We start from the raw sequence: 24,295 nt of genomic DNA on the forward strand, positions 1-24,295 counted from the left end.
GACAAAGATTTGGCGGTTTGGGTGCTCGCCTTGGTCTTTGTAAGTTCCTCATCCGTAGAGGAGTGAAACAATTCCTTGCCGTCCAAGGGACGGTCCAGAACTTTATCTTGCACCTCCTTCGAAAACTTTGTTGCATGGAGCCATGCTTGGGGGGAGGTGTGAATTCCCACCATAAGGCCTTGTGCTGAGGTATCTATGTGGTGTGCCACAGCTTCCAGTAAATCCTGTGCTAACACCCTGGCATCCGACAGACCAGCTTTGAAGTCGTCTAGCCTATCCACAGGAATACACTCCTGGAAATCAGCCAACTCCCTCTACAGCCTCATATTAGCTGTAGCCAGGATGAGCTTGGCGTTTGCCCGACGATGTTGGAGGGCTGAATTGGCAAAGACTTTCTAGAATCTTATCTTCCTTGGAGAGAATCAGAGCCGCAGCTGTTGAGGTCGCAGAGGCCGACTTGGATTGACGTGTGGCCGCAGCTACCACCATCGGGGAAGGGAGCGGACAAGCAGCCAAGGCTATCTCCTCAGAGGTGTGAAGCCTGTAACGGGCGTCAATTCTCTTATTGATATACAGCCCGGTGTGGGGCGTATCCCAGACCTTACATGGCTCAGCCAAAATGTCCTTCTGGAGGAACAGGCCAGTACGCTCTTGTGGTGACAAGGTGAACACTCCCGAAAGCACCCCTTCCTGCGGAGCGGGAGCCTCAAGTACTGGACTGTCGAGGAGGGCCATCATATCCAGAACCCGGTCATGGAATGCTCTGACAGAGCGGGGCTGCTCATCACTATTCTGATCTGCTTCAGGGTCATCCAGCGAATCAGGAGCAGAAGGCTAGGCCATCACAGGTTTTAAAGTGCTATCCGTTCTATGGGAGACAGCGGGGGAAGGGGAGGAAGCGCTGGAGGCAGACCGATAGGAAGAGGTGGCACCACTGCTGGAACAAAGGGGTGGAAGGTGGAGCCGGAGGTTCAGGGTAGATTTCCTTGAGAAGACCCTTAAAATACTCCTTCATAGGGTCAGAGTGCATGAGCCTCTGAAATGTCTCAAAAAATACATGCTCTGATGAAGGTTTAAGCGCTGGTGTAGGGAGAGGCCTCTCATATGGGGCATACCTCCACAAACACAATGAGGATGGTTACCAGGAAAGCCCACCACCAATCGGGTCCTCATAGATCAATGGAGCAGAAGCAGTCGGAAGCGAGACAGTATGAAGCAGCGTCATCTAAGCACGCCAGTCATAAGAAGGGCGGAACAGATTCCTACCTTCCACCTGAGGTGAAAACGGCTGCTCAGCCCCAAAAATAAGGTTCCCAGCACCTGCCGTCGAGAACCTAGGTGTAAGGGAAGAATCCAAAATGGCCACCTGGACCATGAGGGTAAGGCCGCCATTTTGTCGATCACATGGGCAGATGAGGCAACCGTCTCGTCAGGTTGGTCAAGGGACTCAAGTAACACCTTAGCCTTGACACAAGGATCCTCAGCAGAGCCGGTACTTGGGGGTCTCAGATGTTTACTGGACATCTTGGAGGTGGCCCCAAAATTAGCCTCCAGAGGAGGAACCTCGGCAGAGCCAGTAAAAGGAATTATGGTTTATGACCACCCTCTTTGCTCCCTCGACAGAACCGGTATCACCGCATCCTTGAGCGTGGGAATGCTGAGGAATCACTCTTACATACAAGGCCTTCAGAGCAGGCCTCTCGGTTTTGTCGGTACAGACCTTAGCCTCAAAAAAGGAACCGAGGGTTTCGTCCCGGCATGTGTAGCTCTCTCGTGAGGGGCCTCAAGCCGTGGCTTGGTACAGAAAGCTTAAGAAAAGGAGGCTTCAGGGCGTACCCTGGTGTCTGTGTGGAAAGCGCCAGAAACAGACCTCGGAGCGAAACCCAGTGTCCAAAGCCACAGATGAACTGGGCTGACGTTTAGCACCTTACAGGTGATCCTCGGAACGTGGTCCGCTCTTGGCAGGTCCGTTGTGGGAACCCTTGGAGAAAACTCTGGTACGCCCATTAGGCCTGCGAGGCACCACAGGGGAACCCCTGGTAGTAGTGCTGGTCAAGCTCCTCCCGGACCTAGAAGACCCCGGGAAGGAGTCCCCCGGCTGGGGCTCCCTAAAAAGTAAGGCACTTACAGGGCGTCTCTTCTTTTCGTCAATGAAAAGCTGAAGACGAGGTGGAGGAACACGATGAAAGACGTCCTCCCACCGAAGAAGACCCTGCTGGAGTGCCCGGACGGAGAGGGAATCACAGTAGAAACATGAATCCCAGCAATGGTCCGGACTGAGACACTCCAAGCAGAGCGAATGGGGATCCGCCCTAGTGAAGCAACATTTGCATGAAGAACAGGACACAAATCCCAGACGCTCCGGCATAGACGGAGACCTAAGTGACCGCAGAACCGCAGCAGGAGAGAAGGACAACGGGAACAAAAAACTCTTTCCCGGTGATGTAAGTGCATCCAGCCCCGACTGTGTGGAGAAAAGGACTCAAGGGCGATGCGCGGGGCAGAGCTCAGGAGGGCAGGGTTACAGCCGCGTGCTGTACCCCGCATAAAAAAGGAGGACAAACTATTTCAATTTTTTATGCTTTTTGGAAAAAAGTGCTCTGGTTACGTCCCGAATGGACAGAATGATCCACAGGTATGGAGGAAAGGGGACGGGACGTAGGAGTAACGGTTAAATGCAAAGAATGGGCCCACAACCTGCAAGGGAAGGGAGCAAGCAGTGCAAATTATCTTTAGGCAGTTCTGCAAAGTTCAATACCTAATTGAAAGGCAGTCCAGTCCCTACGTTAAGAGGAGCCTAGTGCTCAAATGTACTTTCAGGTGCTGCTGCACATGATTGTGCAGAAGGGCGAAACCGGGGTCTCTAGTAGGGTCTGTAGCAGCTCAAGAAGATGGGTGATGTGATGCAGAATAAGTTCCCACTATTCGTGGAGGGTCTCCCCAAAAGGGCAGAACAGGTTCCAGGATTTGGGAATGGTTTGATAGCTCAGGCTAATCTGTGGAAATGAGAGGGGCCCTCAGGGGCCACTCATATGCAAAAATTGATGGATATGCTAGGGGCCACCAGTAAGGGTTCCAAGTACTCACCGACCCCCGGTGCACTCGGGACCAAAGTTCGGCAGTCGAGTCCACTTCGTTTGTAGGTTCAAATGCAGCAGTTGTTCAGCTCTGCGGCTTTCAGCTGCGAAGTTACAGCGTTGATTCCCCAGTGGGACAGTGGCGATTTCACCGCTCCTGGTAGATGGATCAGGCCAGTTTCACTGTAGCAGGCTTCAGGGCACAGAGGGGCACAGCAGCAAGGCACCTGCAAAGTTAGTCACTACGGCTGGGTGACACAGAAACCGCAGGTACTGCGGTTCAGGCACTCTCTCTTTACTTCAGACCTGGAAATGCCAAGTGTCAAAATTTGGTGTGAGAGTGCAGTGAACACAGAGCTTGCAATGTACGAAGTTTCAAGGGTCTCCTCGAAACGGCAGTGGTGCCAGAGCAAAGGTCCTGCGCAAGCTGGTCAGCACACTGGCTGGCCCAGAGACACTTCTGAGGAGGCTTACTTGCAGGGTTTGATGAAGGTGCTGTTAATAGTTGGCCCCACTATTCTAATGGGTCAAAGCGTCTCCACAGACCTAATTCGATCAGATGCAGAGGGGTCCAGCGGGACAACAGCGGGCTCAGGGTGCCAAACCTTCCAGCGGGTGACCAGCGGTTCCTTGTTTCGGCTTCAGGATACTTCGAGCCTATCCTTCATTTAGTGAGAACTCCAGAGATCAACCTGGTCTGGGTGTTTGGAGCCTTCTCTTATCCAGAATCTCCTCCGCGCCAAAACGAAGAGGACCCAATGGGAGATCTGCTCACATACAGGCACACCAGACGTGGACCAATCGTGAACCACGGTGGTCCCAGTCATTCAGAGCACACCAGACTCTCTGGCACCCAGGATGTGTATTGGAACTAGACAGTCCAACGCACATCCTGGAAGCACACACACAAGGCATGCAGAAGCCTGCGAGAGCTTGGCATTTTGTGGGAGAATGCATGCCCAAATAAGGACTGACCCGGGTCGGCTCGACCTGGGGAAGGTGAAGGGGAAAGATGGCCAAAGGACAGGACAAAGAACTTTGCCCTATGGCCATTTTGGAGCCAGGCCACCTTTCTGTGCCAACCGCAGTAAACGTGGTTTGCATGGCAAGAAAGGTTTAAACATACATGAAAAGATAAGCTGCCACCAGCCCTGTCCAAGGCACATCTGCACTTCTCCTAAAAAATCCTTCAAGGGTGTCTAAGGTCTTTGGAAATGACAGGAGCCCCAAGCGCACTGTACTGTAAGGTACATTGTGCACTTGTACATGTTGCAGAAAAGTTGCAACATTGGAAAGGACTAAGGGAAGCAAAGTCTCCCAGTACTTACTGTCCTTAAGGGCATGTCAGTTTTCCCAAAATAAAGTGAGCAAAAAGCCCAGGGGAGTGTAGCAGAAGGCTGTGTTCCACTGGCAGAGTGGGTCTATGGTGTTTAAACAGCAGCAAAAAGTTGGGGAAAAACTTCACATAAATGGGAATCTTTCTTAACACTGTGGACATTTGGAGTAAAGGGAATTACAGCCTAAGAGTACAGAAGTTACTAAAGTAAGTGAGCTGTTCTTACTCCAATGTCCTGTCCCCTTTCCTCCATACTTGTAGGTGATTCCAAAGCATCATAATCTCCAGGGAACTTGGACCACATCCACCCAACCAACAGATTTCAAAAGGTCCTCCTTGTCAAAATCGTCCATCAATACCAGTTATTAACCCAATGACAATTGCCAAAAAAACAGTTTACGGCCAAGTAGCCATATAAAGGTAGCATCAGTTGGCAAGCGTCATTGCATGATTTGGAGGGTTAATTTCGAAGGGAGAAACCCTTCCATCTTGATAACTTCTCTCAATTGTAGGTCACTATTCATGTGCTTATAGAGGACTGTACGGTCAGTCTGTATTGTTATGGGAAAGACCATATGCAAATCAGACTTAGTCCCGCACCAAAAGGGGCAGTCCAGCCTGAACTGCTTGGTCACATCCCTTCTGCATGAGCCAACAAGCATCCCCAGACATGTTTCAGCCTCATTAGGCATTATGAGTAAGGAGTAGCTTGGGTCTCTAGGCCCAGCAGGCATGGGACCCACGTCTGGGCATACCCGTCCCACTCTGGGAGACTAAAGCAAAATAGAGGCGATGGCTGGGAGGTGTTGAATTAATCTTAACCTCTGGCATTGCTCTGGGCAGCCATCCAGACCATTGCTCTTCGCCTGCCAAGCCATTAAAAAAGGGTCAACACCATATGCAAATTGGGTAAAAAGGGGCAGTCCAGCCTGAACAGATCCAGTCTGTATCGTTGCCAATTAATGAATTGATCAGTCCTCTAGACAGTACTCATACGCATTATCAAATCCACAAAGTAAATGTTGTCACAAAACCTGAGCGCACACTGGGAAACATTTCCCAATTCATATTGCCCCATAGAATTTACTTACAAATGGAAATGTCTGATCACTACCACGTCATTATGGACGACTGACAAGACACTCAGTGAAAGGCTAAAGAAAAGACCACGTCTACGAGCTTGCGGTGAGGGCTGCACACCCTATACCCAACTGATTAGTTAGAAAATGTTACAAAAAAGTTCATAATGCAGACTAAACTGCATACACCAAGAATTACAGTACAGAGTTCACATATATAAAAAAGAGGGGTCTATACCATCTCCTCCTATACGGACTAGATACCAGTTTCACCAGTTCCTCTTCTGCTTGGCTTTTTCCTTTAATGGGTCAGAAGCCTGCCATTCACTGCGTGGCCTAGCATGACGACTTTTTCAGGCCATCAGTTGAAGATTTAGGAAGGCAGGGGTCGAAATTAAGATTAGATAAGCTTGAGCTAAAAGCAGCTCCTAGGTATTCGGCATTCACCAGTGAGCAGTAGCTACCACCGGGGAAGCAGGAGCTACTACATAGTATTCCGCAAACACAACATAAGATTCACATTTAAAATGTTTGCTTATTTTATATGATCTGTTATCCTTTAAATGTCATATATATGTGTCCTGATGCTTATTGATAGATTTCCCCAAATGCACATAGTTGTGTTTGTTTGGCATCAGTTGGCCTGGCGAGTCAAAAGTAGCTCCCAGTAGCTGTCGGTACCAAGCTAACCAGGCTCTTCTAGGTTAAGCAGGAACTAAATAGTTCCCAGCTCCCCTCAATTCCGAACCCTGGGAAGGGCTCAAATAATTTGACAATAGGAGCAAAGGACTATGTTTAAGTCCCATCAAGGAAGTAAGTGATGGTACCTCCATGAGTCCTCGGCACTAGTCGCACAGAATGATCAATCATCTGCACTTCAACAGCCCATGTAAGGCTGTAAATCAGTTGCCTTGGAAGTACTGTGCCATAGATCTTGTTCTACTGTGTTCGCTTGACCTATTGTGAATACTCTGTATACTGCCTAACTCTTCTTGAGGGAAGTCTGACTGCTCAGCCACAGCTACCAAGTGAATCTGTGTGGTACAGACTGCTACTAAGTGGGTTTACTGCCAAACACCTGTAGTCCTAAATCTTTTGCCGTGGTCCCAGAGGGAACTGCACAGGTTTCTGCCTAACACTCACTCCTTTCCATACTGCTAGCCCTACTCTTACCTCTCGTGTTCCTCTGATGACAGCATCCTCCCTCGCTCGATGCGAACCTCACTCGTACCGAGTCCTTGCTATCAACAGGCATCTACTCCCTTATCCAAATCAGAGCCTGGTACGTCTTCCGACTTTTGGTTGACAGTGAAACGCCCCCATTTAATACGATCACATCTTTCCAGTATAGCCTCCCGTCTTACTCGTTTCCAAGACAATGAGCACAGCGTATCCTAAACCCGGAAGCAGACCCCAGCGTCTGTGGCGCTGCTTGCTTCGCTCCTGAGATCGCTGACGAGGGTAGGTCCCCACTCCGTCTGCATTCCTCTCTCGCTCTATTTGCATGTACCCTTTTCTTCTCAAGTAACGATTACTGTTCTTGTCTGCACCTTTGTTTCAGTCGACTTGCTCCTCCTCACCTGGCCCCAATCTGCTTCTATACAGAGGAACTTGATCCTACGCGACTGGTAATTCTCCAGCTCTATTATCCGAGGTTTAAACACTCTTAGCCACAATATAACAATCTCCTTGCACTTTCCAGAACCTGTACGGAGAACATGGCCTACTGCTGCTTCCAGGTGCATCAAGAACCACGACCAGCAGGGCGCTATATACTGAAGCTGAATCTGGGTTTTCTTCCCCAGAGGGTTTCACGGGATATTCCTTTCCTCCCTGACAGTTTCTGTTCAGACTGGAAAGGGGATTCCTGGTACATTCAAATTTTTTTCGATTTGCTGCTTCTGATACAGGTTAGTGGATTTGACATATTATATCTCATGGTATGGAATCCTGGTTCACGCACATAACATTGTAACAGTCCCAGAGCTGCTGCTTCCTTGTGTACTTTGCCTTGCTCAGTGTGCTGTCGTGCTCCGCCTTTTATCCTTGTGGGGAAGTGTGACAGAAGTCAGGTGTGTGTAGTTATCCGCAATTGCCCGACTCTGCCTGACTCTTGTGTTGGGACATGTCAGGTATACGGCTCGGGTGTTAAGTCTGTTTTCTTTCACAGTGAGCTGTCCGTGAGAAAGTGCTTGTGTTGGGAAAGGGATAGGGGTTGAGTTCCTAGGTATCTTACTTGGTAGGATGGGGAAAAGGTATTATTGGGAAGGGGATATTGCGTCTCACCCTCCGGTGTTCCACTTGTACTCCCCAAGAACCCCTCATCCAGGTGATCCTCCCGCACTAGTCCACCCCTAGGAACTGGATGTAAAAGCGATGGCCGTGTCCTGGCCACCTCGATGACAGATTCCTGGGGACTAGCGGGTGAGACACCTTCAGGTTTCTCACATGCCCTTCCCCTATGCAATGTAGCCACATCCGTTTCACAGGGGAACCAAGAGAAGAAATGCACATTCCCTTGGAACTTACCTTTTCAGTGCTCCACAGTGAAACAGTAGGGTTGCAGGTCTAAGAATCATCGCATAACTCAAGGGTTAGAGTCTTTTCGTTTGCAAATCCAAACTAGTGGAGAATGGTCGGTGACGAGTGTGAACTTTCTTCCTAGGCAGTAGTATCTAAGATGGATAATGGCCCACTTGATGGCAAGGGCCTCCAATTCCAGCACAGAGTAATTTCTTTCACGTGAGAGAGGTTTGCAACTCGTGAACAAGATGTGATGTTCCAATCCGTCGCAAATTTGTGATAAGACTGCTCCTAGCCCTGTAAGGGTGGCGTCTGTCTGCAGTAGAAATTCCATGGAGAAATCTACTAACTTTATGATCGGGTTCTGGCGCAGGGTTTGTTTTAGGTTGTTTAACATATATCCTCCTCTTTGGTCCAATTAATTTTCTGGGTTTCAGCGTTCTTTTGTTGATCTGTCAGCCTAGTTGCCCTGTCCAAGACGTTAGGGATAAACCTATGGTAATAACCGATTAACCATAGAAATGCACTGAGATCTCTTTTAGTTTTAGGTGTAGGGGTATCTAGTACAGTTTTCACTTTCTCGTGTTGAGGTTGCACACTACCATTCCCTACAAAAAAGCTGAGGTATTTCTGCAAAAGACTGCCAAATTATGGAACTCACTGCCACTAGATACTAGAGCAGACCAACCCTACCTACACTTCAGAAAAAATGCCATCAAACACATCATCTCGACGGACATCTAGTCTCCTACCCTTTGGCCCATACCGTATCTGACCAACTTACTCCCATTCCCCTTACTCTCCCAGTCATAAGCTTTGACACCTGTAAATCATATATCTGCACACTACATAGTTGGTGTAAATATCTATGACTTTATATTGTATAATTGGTATATTTTGTAATTATGGAAACCTTTATTTTATATACTCTGTATATTTTGCAACATTGTAAGCCTTGCATCTTCCTATTGTTGCGCCCGGTTACCCATGGGTCTGGTGAGCATAAAAAGTGAATAAACAAACAAACGGCTGATTGGGCCAGCCTGTGTTTTGGATGGATTGGCAGTTAGACCACTGGAGACTAGAAAATATCCAAATGAACCTTTGTATTCTACTGCTTCACAAGACTTTGAGCCTCTCCAAACGACCTTTTAGCTAGGGTTGCATTTTGGACTTTAAAAGACTTTCTGTGCGAAGAAACTGCATCTAGCATTTAAGCGCTTTGAAACACATTGTGTATAGGCGCTATATAACTAAACTATCATATATCTATAACCTTAAGATCTGCTGGTATTGGTCTAACCAACTGTTTTCCTTCCAAAAAATACTACATCGTATATGGTTTTGCTAACTGAATGTAATTACTGTATTTCCCTTGTCTTACGCGTGTGCGCGGTAGCACCGATAATTCAGTAGAACTGTCATTAGTGTCAAACGCTGTAACAATTGAAATTGCGAGCCACTACAAATTATGCAGTGGCATTTGACAAGTATCTACAAGTATTTACATGTGTTTTGGTCAAATGTACTAAGTATTTAAAAGCATATCTTGTGTGTATATAATAAATCTATATTTTAATGTACATTTATGTGCAAGTGTTTCTTTGAATTGAACTAGGGTCAGTGTACGTACCTACAGCTCACATCTTCCTCTTATGATAAGCCTGACTGTTAGGGAAAAGTTTCATTTCTGTGACAATTCCCTTTAACCTTAGAGACCCCCCAGCTCTTTTGCTAGACTCTGGGCTTTTTAATTTTTACTCCCGAGTGGGCGGTTTTCCTCACTCTCTCATATGCTGTTTCTGACTAGGATTTCTGCATTATTTTACTGTTTAATGGAGTCTGGTAAATTCCATACGCATCTGCTTTTTGCATTGTGACACACCACCTTTTGCGCAGTGCCGCTAACTACATGTTCTTGGGTGAACTACTGTTCCCAAGAATAGTAAGATGACTCCTGTCTTACTTACCTTTTCTTGTGTGGGTCAAGCACACACCTGCCTATGTGGAGTGCTGGGGGGGCGAGGGGGAGTTACAAAGTAACTCCTTTATACCAGTTCTCAAGTAACATTCTGTTACACTAACTTGAACGGCTGGTGGCAGAGGTTGCTTCTTTTTTACTACCTTGTGCCATGTATCTGCAGGCTGATTCCTCAGCTGCAGTACAGTACCCAAGGGTGACCATTTTCTCAAAATGGCCCCTGTCTTTTTTTTGCACTTTGTCAGTTAGTTCCTTCTGGGCTTTTATTCTGTTTGAATTGGGTTTGAGTCCTTTGTGTGTTTTGCCTCTGGTGGGCTTCAGCCCTGAACCCCACCCAGGCTCCAGTGTGTCTGAAAAGGCAGGAAGTGAGGGAGGGTCCCGAAACTTCCCTATCCTTTGTCTCTAGGTCTGCCTGAGTGAGACCAGTTCTGATTGGCTGGCTGGCTGTGCAGGAGGACAGCCACCCTGCTGGGTGAATGACAGCCTAGGGCTGTGAATGAATGGGAACTTGCTTAAAAGGCAAGGTTTTTGGGATTAGAGACAGAGTCGACCACTGGAGGACAACATCCAATGAAGAAGACACAAAGAGATGGATGACCTGTACGGGATGACTATCTCCCTTGGGCTGGTAGGACCAACTAGCCTGAAGACGAGCTTCATTTTGGTGCAACCCCCGACTTGCTGTGACTTTCCAAGACTGCAGAATCCCAAAGCAAGCCCGGGACTCCTGACCATCGAGTGCATGGTCTTCGGAAGTGCGAATCCAGCCAAAACTTTGTGGTGATCCAGAGGACCCTACAGAAGCAGGAAATCTTCACCTAGAGTCCCCTCACCAGAGTCCAGGACCACGGGATCAAATAACTTCTAACCAGAGCGGTTTGTTCTTCTTTCACACTGACAAAAAGGTGCCAAAAACACAAAAGGCTGCTTAATCAAGAAGAATACACTGTGGCAGAGCCCCTCTCTCTCGAGTGCTGCCGCAGAAGCTCACCAGACTTCCTCCCTTTCGTCACCATGACCAAGGACCAGGAACAAGTGTCTGCTACACTGCAACAGGAAGGCATCCAGCTGGAACAAATTCTTCACTTCACAAGTACTGTGGGGCTTAGGGTACGTCTACCTTTTGCCAAATGTCGTGCTTTCTACCTTGGGGAGGGCAATTTTACAGTTGGCCTCAACTCACTTGCACTGGCCTTGCAGCTAATGTTTCTTTAAGGTGGCTTCTCTTGAGCTGCTGTGATTTTCTATTTGAACTACTGACTTTTCTAAAACATTTTCTAAGAAGATAGCATCAGAGCTTTGAACTAGCCCATTGACTTTGGCTGTTCCGGATCCCGAAAGGCCCCCTTCTGAACCTATTGGCTTTGGCAGTGTGTTCTCCCTTACAGGTTTTAATTATTGAACACTATTGTTGCTGGGATAAAGGACTTCTTAAATCCCTCTGTTTTACAAAATACAAAGTATGTTCTGGTCTAACTATAACTTTTCCCTCCTTATAACTCAATATTGCAATGGTGATCACTAATACGTGTTATTACTGACCTCAAATGATGTCACTCAATGTGCTGGAAAATGAATATCATGAAAAGTTACTCACCTGCTTTATTGCTCTTGTTGAAATTGAATCCTAACTTTGGGATTAATGTTACTATTAGTTGCTGCCTTTTAAAGATTGCCTAATTAGCCTTGTGTATATATAAATAAATATGTATACTATAACTTTAAGTGTGTAAGTGTTTACTTGGATACCAGTATTTACTTGATTTCATTGTACAGTTTTACAGCTCTATTACCCCTCTTAAAATAAGCCTGGCTTCTCAGTCACACTACCAACTTCTTTAGTACAGGGCTATATTAAAAGGTCGGTTACCTAATACCAAGAGCTATGTCTTGTAAAGTCCCAAACCAGTTGCACTCTAAAATTCTTACCCAACACTGATTGCTCTGCCACTACCAAGGTTCCATGAGCAGTACATACTGATACTAAGAGTTGGGGATCGAAAACCATTGGGATAGTTTTATAAAGTCTTACCTCATGGTGGACTTTAGGAAAACTCCCCTAACAACGAGATTTACAGGAATATCAGCAACTTTGATTTTAGTGGGCAAGCTAAGAGGTGGTACTGCAGACTTAGGTGACCTTTCATTTAGGGACATACAATTCTCAAGCTCTACCATTTCTTCATCTCCAACTTTTGTCCCCACAGCTGGCAATGGAACTTTCTTCACCAGAGTATTTCTTGTTCTTTGTAAACAAACCTTCCAGTGGCCAGCTGGTTAACGTACCAGATGTTTTCTTTGCTCTCTGTAGCTTCGTTGTTGCTTTCGTTCAATATTTTTTGTGCCAGCAATCTCACATTCGTTAGGAGCCATTGGTTCAGCTGGCAAATAAAACAGGTATTGTGTTTTTCCCCCCATTTTTCGCTTTTAGTGCTGCCAGCCATATCAGCTGGTGCCTTTCTTTCTGTGACATGAATATAGTGCTGCCGCTGTTTTCAAACTCAATGTCAGGTTCTACCCTCGCAGCTTCATTGTTCCCACAACCACCAACTAGGTTATTGTTTATCTGAGAGAGGCACTTCCTGCAGTGTCATTTCCATCAGAAATAACATTATACACTATCACAGGATTTTCACTGCCAACTGCAGGGTTTCCCCAAGTGTCATGATCGTAATGTGGATGGCTGCTATTTGTAGGTTCTGAGCCCCAACGTGAATTTTCGATGTAAAGTGCTGGTGACGCTGAGACACGATTCTGCGAGGGAGTAGTATTTGCCGCAAAAACCGACTCAGTCACTGGGACTTGCTCAATATTGTTAATTTCCTTTTGGCGGGAGTAAAACAAATCCAGTAGCGAGTTATTATTATCGAACATTGTGGAGGTAGCGTGTTAAGTATTGTTTGCAATGCCACCAGTCTCTTGTGGGACATGTTACTCAAGGTCGTTTAGATCAGGATTGAAATAATCAGTTATCCTTGCACCACAGGAAGAAACCTCCAGTGCACCCTTATTCAAGGGGGGAGCAGAATGTTTAGTTGCGGATATTTCAGAGTCAGGAGGTAAACCACAAGGTTCCATTGTAACTTTTGAGCACAGGTTGCATTTCAATGTCTTGGGCTACCTGCGCTGAGCATAGTAACCAGAAACCAGTAAGGATAGCAGTTTGCTTACCTCCTTCAATATATAGGCTAAATCAGCAGCCTCAATATATATCACAAGGCGAGTTTCACTTACTTGCAGTGGTACGACCAACCACGTGTTTGAACTTGTTTTTTGTGGCTAAGGCTGTACCGCCTTGTCTCACAGACTAACGGGCTCACCGGACTGCTGTATTGTCAGACTGCCTCAGCACTTGCACCACACTTGACGCGCAGCAGTGAAGGTTTTGAAGCCGCAGGCACTCCTGAGATCGCAGAGTCTCACAGTCCAAAGCAATAGATTATGTTAAGTCCACTGCACACCACCAGAGACATACACACTGCTGGACTGCCTCAACACTTGACCCACACTTGAGGCGCATTTCTTGCTTTTGGCCAGTGGTTTACCTTGTGGTTCTCCTAGGTGCCATGATGCCAGCAAATGTATACATCCTGCTTTACAAATAAAATAAATAAAACAGAAATAGGGAGTAGCACCACTGTTTCAACAATAAGTGTCTCAAGATATTGTTGTGGCGTCCTCCGGTTAGAGGGCTGGACGAGAGACTAGAACTTCCGGGTACTTAGAATAACCCTGCTCACACTGGGGAAGGGAATCTTGGAAACTTTATGGAGGAGTTTCTTTGGAAAGAACTATCTCTAGACTCCTCTGCTACAGCGTGCAAAGTTTCTAAGGCAAATAGGCTACCTGGAATAAGCAACACTTATGATCAAGATGCAGGAGGTGGGAAGGTTCTAGCTGTTCTTTTTTAGCCCATAGGCAGAGAGTAATCTATTTAGGTAGCAATGAAAACATGAAATCGTGCTTTGGGGCAAGGAAATCCCTATTGCTTCCTAATTCGGAGCTGTGATCACTCGCCTAACACAGATCCGATAGAAGATCAGGAAAGTCTGGTTAAGAAAGTTCTCACTGTGTCCGTCTTCTACCAAGCAAGACTCAGGACAAAGAGGAAGATATTTGTGTTTTCTGAAGTGGAATCAGACATGCCCTTTCTGGAGGGTCGAAATGAGAGATGGTCTTGATAACCATACATACGGGCAACTGATTTTTCTGCTTAGGTGAAGGGATCTAGATATCCCTGCTGAACCTAATAATGCCCCTTTAAAGGAACCTAGGAAAAGGAAACTGCAAACTGGAGACTGAAGAAGGAATACACAAATGTCCGAAAGATGAACTCTTTTTGTTTCTTCGCCCTCCCCCCCCTATGCTCCATCTTCTCTCCTTCGTAACCTCCCACTAGTGGGTGGACTAGGGGTACGTTTGTGTACCCTTCTGTAGAAATCAACCTGGTTGATAGATAATGTTACATGGTACAGGTGAGGCAGACTCTAAAGGATACGACAAACTATGCTGTAGATGTTCTTTCCTTTTCTTAATAAAGTTGGAAAAAATGTGTCACAAGATCGACATATACATGCATATCGTCATTCGCAATAAAAGCTTTTAATATTATCAAAGGATTATTACTGTACGTGATGAATTATGGTTGGCTTTTATAAAATATTTAATATGGAATGCTTAACCTCTATTTAAGCTGCTTAGTGACGACATGATTCACAGTGATCTATTGGAAATGTTACTACTAATTCACACATGTTCTGTATTTAATATTGTTGATTGATGTGTATTTTTTGTTTGTTTCCTTGTATGTAAATGATGCTATATTTTGTATTAGTGTGCAAAGTTTAAATTAACTGAAAGAATAAAATAAATTGCAATAAAAGCAAATACAAAGGCTGCAAATGAACTATCCAAAAGATAATTACACAACCTAAACTCATTTGCTGCTGGAGAAGCTGGCTATGAGGTTTGCAACAAAAGGTAATAGTGTATAATATGAAGGACAACAACGTTAATACATCTTCTCAGTTTCTTTTTTCTTTTTAAATTCAAGTCGACTCTTCTTATATAGGAGAGAACCACATAATTCCCAGCCTCCTCCCCCCTGCAATATTGCCTTTGTTTCACTAAACCTTCACTGACTCACCCCAATGCATCTCCAACTATTCCCTTCTTGCACCTTTTTTTCACAGGCCTCATCTTTTAATTTTTCTGACACTTTACGTCCTTCGGGTAAACATGGGATTTGATATTTAGCACCCTGTTATTTCAGTATTTTCTGAGACCCTAAAACAATTGTGCAAGTTTTCTATGCTAGATAAGTTTGCTATACTAAAACATTATTGGTGAGAAAAGAGCTGTGCAATTGTATGTGTATCATACCAATGGTAAAAAATGGATTCAAGTTATTTTTGGCCCATGGATGACAATCGTGGGTCTGAATCTTTTTTTGCTATGAAACAACAATAGGCAGTAGTAGGTTTCAGATTGAAGCAAATCATTTTTTTTTAATCATAACGTTACAGTCATCTATTGGACTTTTTACAAAATACAAAACAATTGGTTAGCAACAGCACATAAAACCAAATTGATTAATATCCAACTCGACAAGAGAAAAAGATCAACCAACCATCTGCAAATATTGTGTCAGGGGCAGAGTCAAAGCAATAGAATTTCTTGCACAGTTGACTGTTGCAGTGATTTTCGGAATAGAAGCCGGGCCATCGCCATATAGTCCATTAACAATATTGTTCACTCATACTGGGGAGGAGGTCCTGTTTTTCAGAGCAAGTTCCAATACATGTTTAAGCCAAATGTGTACCATCGCTTATTCCTTTTTATTGCGGCACTGCCTGACATTCTATTTCAACAGTGTTTGTCCAAGGTGGGAACTTCACTGGAGAATATAACAAGTAGCATAAATGTATTTAATCCATTCTCACACCCCAAGTGCGAGCATGCTTGCAGCCATATGTTTATAGCCATCCAAATGCCTTGTCAGAAAAACCTGAACGGGAGAGGATGTGAGACTGGTAAAATGTGTATTCAAGGATACGTGCATGTGCAGTAACATTTTCTTTTTGCTTTCAAAAAAAGTAATTCTGTTGACTCAATACTCTAAAGCATAAGACTAATGGTGCCAATCCAATCGTGGTGTCAAAAACTGATGTTCCTGTGCATGTATATATTCAACTTGGTTTCTAGGCAAGAGCTTCTCACAACAGACAAGTCTGCCCAAACCAATCTGCACTAAAACAAAAGCAGCAACAGAGAAGGCACAGATCTTGCAAGAGTACTAAACATTCCAAGGCCTTGCATACATTCTTTGCAGCTTCTCTGCATGTAGAAAAGTCACATTGTGGCAATTCCACCTTACCATTCTATTTATTTTGCCGTTTTTCTATAGTGCTCATGCCCTGGACACTCTACCTGTGTGCCTAGGACCTCAAGATCTGTACCCGGCCTACACACATGCTTATTACATTTATCATAGTTTTGCTTTAATATCATTTCCTGTAGTATAGGGTGCTACCATAAAGACATGCATTATGATCAGAAAGCTATCCCTGAAACACTGCCATTCTTCAGCATCTGCATAGGACACTTATCTTAAGTCATTAAACAATGGATCTAGTCTTACGAAAAATCTTATGGGTGCCAATGTACTGGTGTGAATTTATATTTTAGATTACATAAAAGAAATGACTATTTTGCAACTGTAGCAGACAAGCTTAAACACTTTTATATTGAAATAATGAGACAATAACATGAGGACGCTGCACAATGTTTGAGGCTTCTTTATTCCTCCAACTTGCTCAATTGTTGAGAACACTTACCGTTAGATTTTCACTCTTCCGTTGCTCACAATTAGTCAAACTATTTGCAATACAGTTTCTGTCGTGTGAGATCCGACACTCAATATTTCTTGGGTCTTCGTTTTCATTGTGTGCAGTTTTCAATTTATCAGGCTTGTCTGTGCACGTAAAACTGTTGTTGGCTTTTTTTAAATGTTCTATATTTATAAGCTGAATTTTCTGCTCATTCACGTTTGTTTTTGAGGAGTCCTCATTTAAACACCTCAGTTTTTTTATGTGCACACTGGCTACAGTTACTTTGTCTGAACCTTGCTTTTCGGAATGTTCTACATGCAAAGGTGAAGAAACATCTGTGAAACAGTCTTTATCTAGGATTGCTTTTGGATTATATGTATTAGTGCAAATGTAGTCTGTGGCCTTGCAACTTGAACAATGTTTAGAAATGTTGATATTGGTCACTTTATCTTTCAGTGGACTGTCAGCAATAAGAGTTTCGACATTCACACTGGCTTTCTCCTTACAAGGTGATAATGTGGTGCAAGTAGGTGGATTTGTAATTTTATTCAAAGACTGTAGAAACGTGCAACTGACAGGTTCAATGGACTGAGTTAGAAAAAGCTTCCGTCTTGCTTGAGGTTTTGGTGAGGTCTTATGATCTCCACTGGGTCTGGTAGAGCTACAAGGGGTATGCGGTTTTGCTCCAATCTTGCTTTCAGCATCTTCTTCCGCTACAGATGAATAAAGGCTATAGTTGAAGGTAGAAGAGGCTTCAGTGACATTCTTTAACATATTTTCATCACCGGAATTCCAAAAACGTTTTGAGCGGCTTGAACTTGAATCATGACCATTAAAAAGACGTCCATTTATATGGGAAGTTGGTGGATCACAGTGTATCAAATGCTGTGCAATCCTTGCAATAACATCTTGGCGTTCCTGAAGTAGAGACCCTATTAAAGGATTAGCTTCCACTATAGCAGGAGGAGGACAGAGGGGATTGGGCGCAAGGGGAGAAACCAAAGAGAAGGATTTAAAAGTTCTTGATGGAGTTTCATGCAACTGTGGCTTAGAATCCCCTATACTTTTACAACACCGTGCCTTAGACTGTGATGATTCAGTATCATACCCACAGCTTGTTGTTGTACACAACTGACAATGTCTAAGAGCAATGGAAAGATCAGGGGATAAGCAAGTTCTGGCGTGTAACACATGCTCAGGTGTAACAGTCCATGCTTGTTTGCCAAATGAATGTTGAGTGCCGGGCACAATCTGTGGTTCCAATGCTAAAGAATCAAAGTGTTGACGAGTACTGCGTTCATGCTCTTGGATTCTCTTCTCATAAAATGTCAGGTTTGTATGAATACTACAGTTCAGCACCGGGTAATTGGATTGTCTCGGCAAAGACTGAACACTGACTTTCAAGGCCACATTGTGGGAAACATTGGGGACAGGAAACATGTGCTCAGTTGGAGGTTGGGAAAAACTCCATTGTAGCTCTCCATCTGCTGCACTCACTCTGCAACATTAATTAAAAAAATAAAGTGGTTAGATCTATAAACCCGAAAAAAACTAATTAACAAAACATTTAATGATTCAGCCAATTTCATGTTTACCAAGAAAGTGGGGCATGCCTATACACAATCTTCTATTGGATGCACTGAGCAAAGGTAAGATTACAGTAAGGAACCACTAAATTGTTATAATGGTAGTTTTTAAAGAACACCTCTTTTAATCTGACAAACAATGTGGAGTACTTGTGTTTAAATACAAAACACATTCCTGGGAATATTAAGAACACAAGAGAGGAGATAAAGCAGCTTAAATAAAAAAAGTACATAGGACATTTAACCATCCCTTTCCATGGACCACCTGAAACTAAATCGACTCTACATGGACTGTTTAAATGTACTTGTCTCTAGGTAGACTCAGTGTATGCAACTTGTTTTTTTACAATTCCTTCATGAAGAGGTTACAAAAGGTAACCATCAGGGTAGTGTACTTGCAAAACAAATCTTTTGAGACTTACTAATAATAAAACATACCTGTACAGAATATTACGTGGTACTGCGCCATGAGATACACTCAACCAAGCACTTAATTGAGAAAAGAAAACAAATGACCGGACAGCCAGCAATAGGGTCTTTTCTTCAATAAATCGATCTCCACTTCTGTAATCAATGAAACAATAAAAGGTGGGTTGACAAGTGCAATTTAATTCCAATACTGAACACTTTTGATTATATTAGACATGTATTGGAATTCCTAAACACAGTTTTCAAAACACCAGTAAATGGGTCTGCCTTTTACCAAAAGGAAGCAAAATAGGTTATTTGAACATATATTTTAGAAAACAAATCTTAAGCATTAGAAAAATAAGCAGCAAAAAATGACCTTCTACCACAGATTCAAATTCTTAAATGATGCTAAATAAGAGCTTACTTTACATTTTTCTGATGATTTAGTCTCACTTTATGAGAACCCAAGTATATTTTCTTGCTTTCCTATGTCTGACACCAAGTAGGTGAAGAGTACTCACCAGAGGCAAATCAGCACAAGAGCGGCACTCATCAAGTCCTGGGATAGGAGACTACAACTGGTGAGTCCTCTGAAACTTCTTGGGGTTTTCTTTGGGTCCGAGCTACCATCAGGGGCTGTTGCTCAGATCCTTTACTTCCCTCCATAGAAGAACATTGGTCCATTGTTTCCCATCATCATATAGACTGAACTTGAGCAGTAATTGCATGATATTATAAACCCACCTGAATTATGTGAACTATCTGAACACTGTTGTCCCGTCAGTCTACTTTTGGTATTTTTAGCCACATTTCGAACGCTATTTAAAATGTGTACAGTGACAAGACTCCTGCACTGCTCTGTGGGGGTGTTAAGTGTGCAGAAGGAGGATATTGACACACAGTTGGCATAGCGATTGCAATAGATGTTTATTTAGTATAAGAATAAAGAGCAAACCTATATTTCCCTACATCTATGAGGGGTTTCTCTGCCTCAACTAAAGGGCCAATGGGTCTATCTTTGAAACTTAAGGAGGCCACTGACCTATGTCAAAACGTCCCTATTTATGTCCCTTACACCTACAACTGAAATAAAAGTAATGACAATATTCTTGGTCCAGGAGAATGACTCCCTCTGCCTGGACTGAATGGTACAGTTCTGGTTGCAAGTTCTTTATCAGGGGGAATTACTCCCTTCCCCTGGTTTCAATACTTCACAAACAAAGGTATTGCTGATCTTTTAACAATCTGCATTGAAATGTTAACTATTTCTATACGCCAGGGGGAATGACTCTGTTCCCCTGGATCAGCTGGTTTGATCCTTCTTACAATCTTAACTACCAGGACTCCCTTCCTGGCCTTCCTTGGCTTTCTTCTCACAGTTCACAACACTAGTGGGAATTGCTCACTTCCTCTGGTCCTTCTTGGCTTTCTTTTCACAGTTCACAACGCCCAGGTGGAAGGACTCCCTTCCCCCTGGTCTTTGACATACAAAAATACCAACTTGTAATGAGGTTCTGGGACCCTGGCTTCTCTTCTTTCACAAAGATACTCGGTGCACTCTCCTACCAAATACTGCCACGAGGAAGATCACTCCTAATCTTTTCTTTTCGTGTAGGTGCAGGTCCCAGAACTGTATCTCTCTAATACTTTGATTTGTCAGACCTGGTTCACTTTCCTACCAGGTACTGCCACAAAGAAGCTGACTTGAGCTATTCTTCTGTTCTGGTGTTCTCGACCCTTGCCTGGTGGTCAGCGGCTTTAGTGGACACCAGGCACGAAGAAAACTTCCCCGACTCTCTCTTGGTTTGTGTGCGGGTTCCAGACCCATCTATTGTGGTCAGTGGTATCTGTTCCCACTAGGGCAAGGCAATTAATCCCCGAGGCTATGCTTGGCTCTCCATGCCACCCTGTCGGGTCTGCCGCATTCCCCGCTTTCCACACGGGACACACCAATGGCTCTTCCAGGGTTCGTAGTTCTTCCTGCCAGCCTCTGCGGATCTCTTCTGTTCTGACTGGTCTGTTGCAGTGGCTCCTTGTGCCCCTCCAACTTTGAATGGTTCTGGTACAGTCACTGAACCCAACAGTCCATTTCACCACTGGTATGAGACTGCTACTCCTTTGGCAGTCCAGGTAGGAGTCGGCCACCTGCCGGCTCATTTTCTGTTTTGGCAACGTCTCACCCTTTTGCTCCTTCCTCTGGAACAGCGCTTGACTTGACCCAATGGTCCATTTCACCACAGCTGTGGGACTGCCACTCCTTCAGCAAACCCGGTAGGAGTCTGCCTCCTGCCGGCTCCTCTGCTGTTTCGGTGCCAGCAATGTTTCGTCCTCCCTCCTTCGCCCATTTCAAATCTCCCGGGTAGTTGTCGCTGACTCTTGATTTTTGCGTTAGAAGACACCAAGTCCTCCTTCAGTGTCCTTATTATAAGGGCTTGTCCCACCCTTGCGTAAAGTCAGTCCTTGTTGTGAATGGCTCCGGAGTATTCCTTATGCTTCTTGTGAGCCACCTCACCTCAGGCCTTTTAGTTTCGCCAGTCCTCCAGGCACTGCAGTAATACCTGGTTCTACTATCAGTACAGAAGTTGTTGAATCTTCAGGTTTGCAGAGATACAAGGATCGACAGAGAAGCCCCTGCAAGGACGACTTCTCCCCTTGAGTTGGTGGGACCAATCAACTCCAAAGTAAGCTACCTGGACATCCATCTCAGAGCTGGGTGAATTTCCACAGAGTTGCTGCTGGAAACCGTATAGCCAGGGAGAGGAACACCATATTGTGTGCATTGCTTTTAAGTTGTCTAAGAGCTCCAGGAAGATCTCCCAGGAAGCAGGACTTCCCGAGCCTGAGTCCCCTCAACAGAGTGCAGGACCCCAGAAGCAAGGAAAGTCCATTGCGACAGCCAGGAACCGCAGTGTTGCTATTTGCGGTAGATGCGAGGAGCTGAAACACTGAACAGCCACTGAAAGTGAAGTTTGCCGGTTGCAAGCTTTGACCGTCCCAGCGCAGTGCAGGAGAAACCAGACGTCCTCCCTCTTGTCCCCACGACTGAGGCCCAGGAACAGTGAGACCTGCAGAGCTGCACAGGAACAGGAGTCATCTGCTGCATTTTTTCTTCCTTTGAAAAGGTACTGTACAAAGTCTAAGAGAACTTACCTCTTGCTGTTGATTTGCTTGCATCTTCTACTACTCACAAGTCTAATCAGCTTGTGGCCCAAAATGTGATTCTTCTTTTCTTCAAAGACTTCTAAAACATTGTGCAAAGACTTTTCCAAGAACCTACCAGAAGTGCTTCATCCTATATTAGACTTTTTGCCCATGTTCTTTGGCCTAACCTATTGTACTGAATAACTCTTCTTGAGGGAATCCAAAAGTATTTGCCTGCTTAAGAATATTTGTGGTCTCGTTTGTTCTAAATAATCTTTTCCTTCGACTTATTACTATATGATCCTAAATGCAACAGGGATATATTAATGTCCCCTGAACCCTAGCAATTGAAGTCACTTGAGGGTGTAAGTAGTGTCTGTGGGCCATCCCAAAAGGGTATCTACTGATTTAGAGATATCAAGAGTGTGTATTTCATGAAGTGTATTTGTGCGTTACTATTATATTGCTCCCTTCTAGAGAAGGCTTATTCTAACTGACTAATAAATAAATTAATAATTGTTAATTCAAGAAACCTTGAGTATAAGAGTTTATTTGAATACTCGTAACTGTAAATCTCTGTGTAACTTCACTACAACTCACATTGACCCCTCTTGAGATAAGCCTGGCTGCTCAAGATGCTACCAAAACTGCGTAGTACAAGCTTATACCAAAGGTTGAGTTTCCTATACCTGTAGTCAGAGTTGTTTGTAGTGTTCGCAGAGGGTACTGCATACAAACTTTGCCTAACATCCCTAGAAGAGGGAGTCTCTCCCATGAGATCCTCCCGCTGTGTAGCACCCCCAGGGCGACTATTGGGTAGCAGCCTCAACTCCCTGGCCTCATGGGAAGGGTCTCCCCCTCGAGGATAAGTGATGACATCTAAGGGTTCATCACAGGGGGGTTTAGTTCACCAAAGAGCCTCAGTACCTCTGGAAACTAGTGCATGATGGGCCGACCGGAGGATCCCCTGGCCACCCTCTTGGTCCCAGTGGTGGGGCATGGGACAGTCGCAGGAGGAATCTACATTGACGTCTTACCGAAGTTAAAAAGCCGGAGAGTCCTACGAACAAGACCCAAGTCAATGAGAGGAAAAACCAAATAACATTCAGTTTGGTTTATAAACTACTAATAAAACCCACACTGTTACTGTTGCTAAAACACCAGCAGTAGCAAACAGCTTGCCTCAAAGACGGAGACCTAGAGAGTCCCTGCATATGGTAAAATGTTTCCAGTTTGTGGTTGTTTGATAGGTCACAAGCATACTAATGCATTGTCTACCAGCAGAATGTTCCTTCACATGTGATACAATGTTGCCTGAAGACAAGCATTTCTTTTGCACACAGAAAGATTGAAGAGATAGTCAATGGATTTAACATTATCAAGCTCCCATGCTCGTGGTCCTTCCCAAGCAGTGCTCTGCAGTAACAGGATGAAGCCTGTGGTAGCCAACATGGCAGTACAGTTCGGATAAAGGCTTGGTCCGTCTATAAAACCCAGAGTAAGCTCAGATGAACCTATAATGGGCAGCCAATACCAGCCCTTTGCCAATTTAAGGGCACAGGTGCAAATCAGAGCAAATAGCTCAACCCAGGAAGAGAGGGGAAATCCCCACAAGCTCAGTTTAGCAGTGTGGGGGATTGGAGAAGGAGGTTAGAGCAGGTGGATAGAGCAAGTGTGAGTGTTACAAGGGCTGGTGAGTAGAGCTTGGAGAGGAGGTTGGAGGCTACAGGGGGAGAAGGAGGTGGTTGCATTAGGCAGGAGGTTGGGCAGCATCAGAAAGGGGGTGGAAGGATATTGGTAGCAGAGAAAAAAGTTACAAAACAGGAAGTGGTGAAAAAGTCTTAGGTGTGATCTGGCAAGTACAACTAACAGAGGTTGATAACCTTGTGAAGGTGGTAAAAAATCAGTGAACTGGAGACACCCAAATGAGGCAGAGCCTAGGAAACTGGTAGTTAGGCAGATCAAAGAGGTGCAAGTAGACATGGTTGGCCTAAGTCAGGCACTAGAGGAGGGAGGAGGATTTAATTTTTGGCAAGGCCATCAGTGGCAGCGTCGAGTACTCAGGAGAGGTCCCTTCCAGAGACATGGAGGAGGGAAAGGGGCATAGCTCCAGCATTGCATGTGTAGTAACTACCATTATATCCAAGGCTTGTTATGGAGAGCAGTAGGTGTGTTCAGGTGATTCAGTGTGGAGGTTAACCGGTAAAAAGGTTCAAGAATCCTGGATAACCCACAACAAATTTACAAGGTGATACTGTATCATGACAGATATTTTTGCATGCATCTTTGTTTCCTCAACCGATTCTTTGGGGGTGTTAGAAAAACAAGTTA

The 24,295-nt window shown here is 44.7% G+C and overlaps 1 protein-coding gene across 2 annotated transcripts in view; it reads right to left on the reverse strand.

Moving 5' to 3' along the window:
• Positions 1-24,295, reverse strand: part of ATOSA (atos homolog A) — a 662,760-nt gene that overhangs the window by 343,628 nt on the left and 294,837 nt on the right. For both annotated transcript variants that reach the window (XM_069624850.1, XM_069624849.1), the window contains exons 4-5: positions 18,851-18,976; positions 16,833-18,324 (exon numbers count right to left, since the gene is read on the reverse strand). In XM_069624850.1, coding sequence (XP_069480951.1) covers positions 16,833-18,324; positions 18,851-18,976 — 1,618 coding nt within the window. The remainder of the gene's footprint in view (positions 1-16,832; positions 18,325-18,850; positions 18,977-24,295) is intronic.

Source organism: Ambystoma mexicanum, chromosome 11 (assembly GCF_040938575.1).
Source record: "Ambystoma mexicanum isolate Mex_15411 chromosome 11, UKY_AmexF1_1, whole genome shotgun sequence".
Taxonomy (NCBI): Eukaryota; Metazoa; Chordata; class Amphibia; order Caudata; family Ambystomatidae; genus Ambystoma; species Ambystoma mexicanum.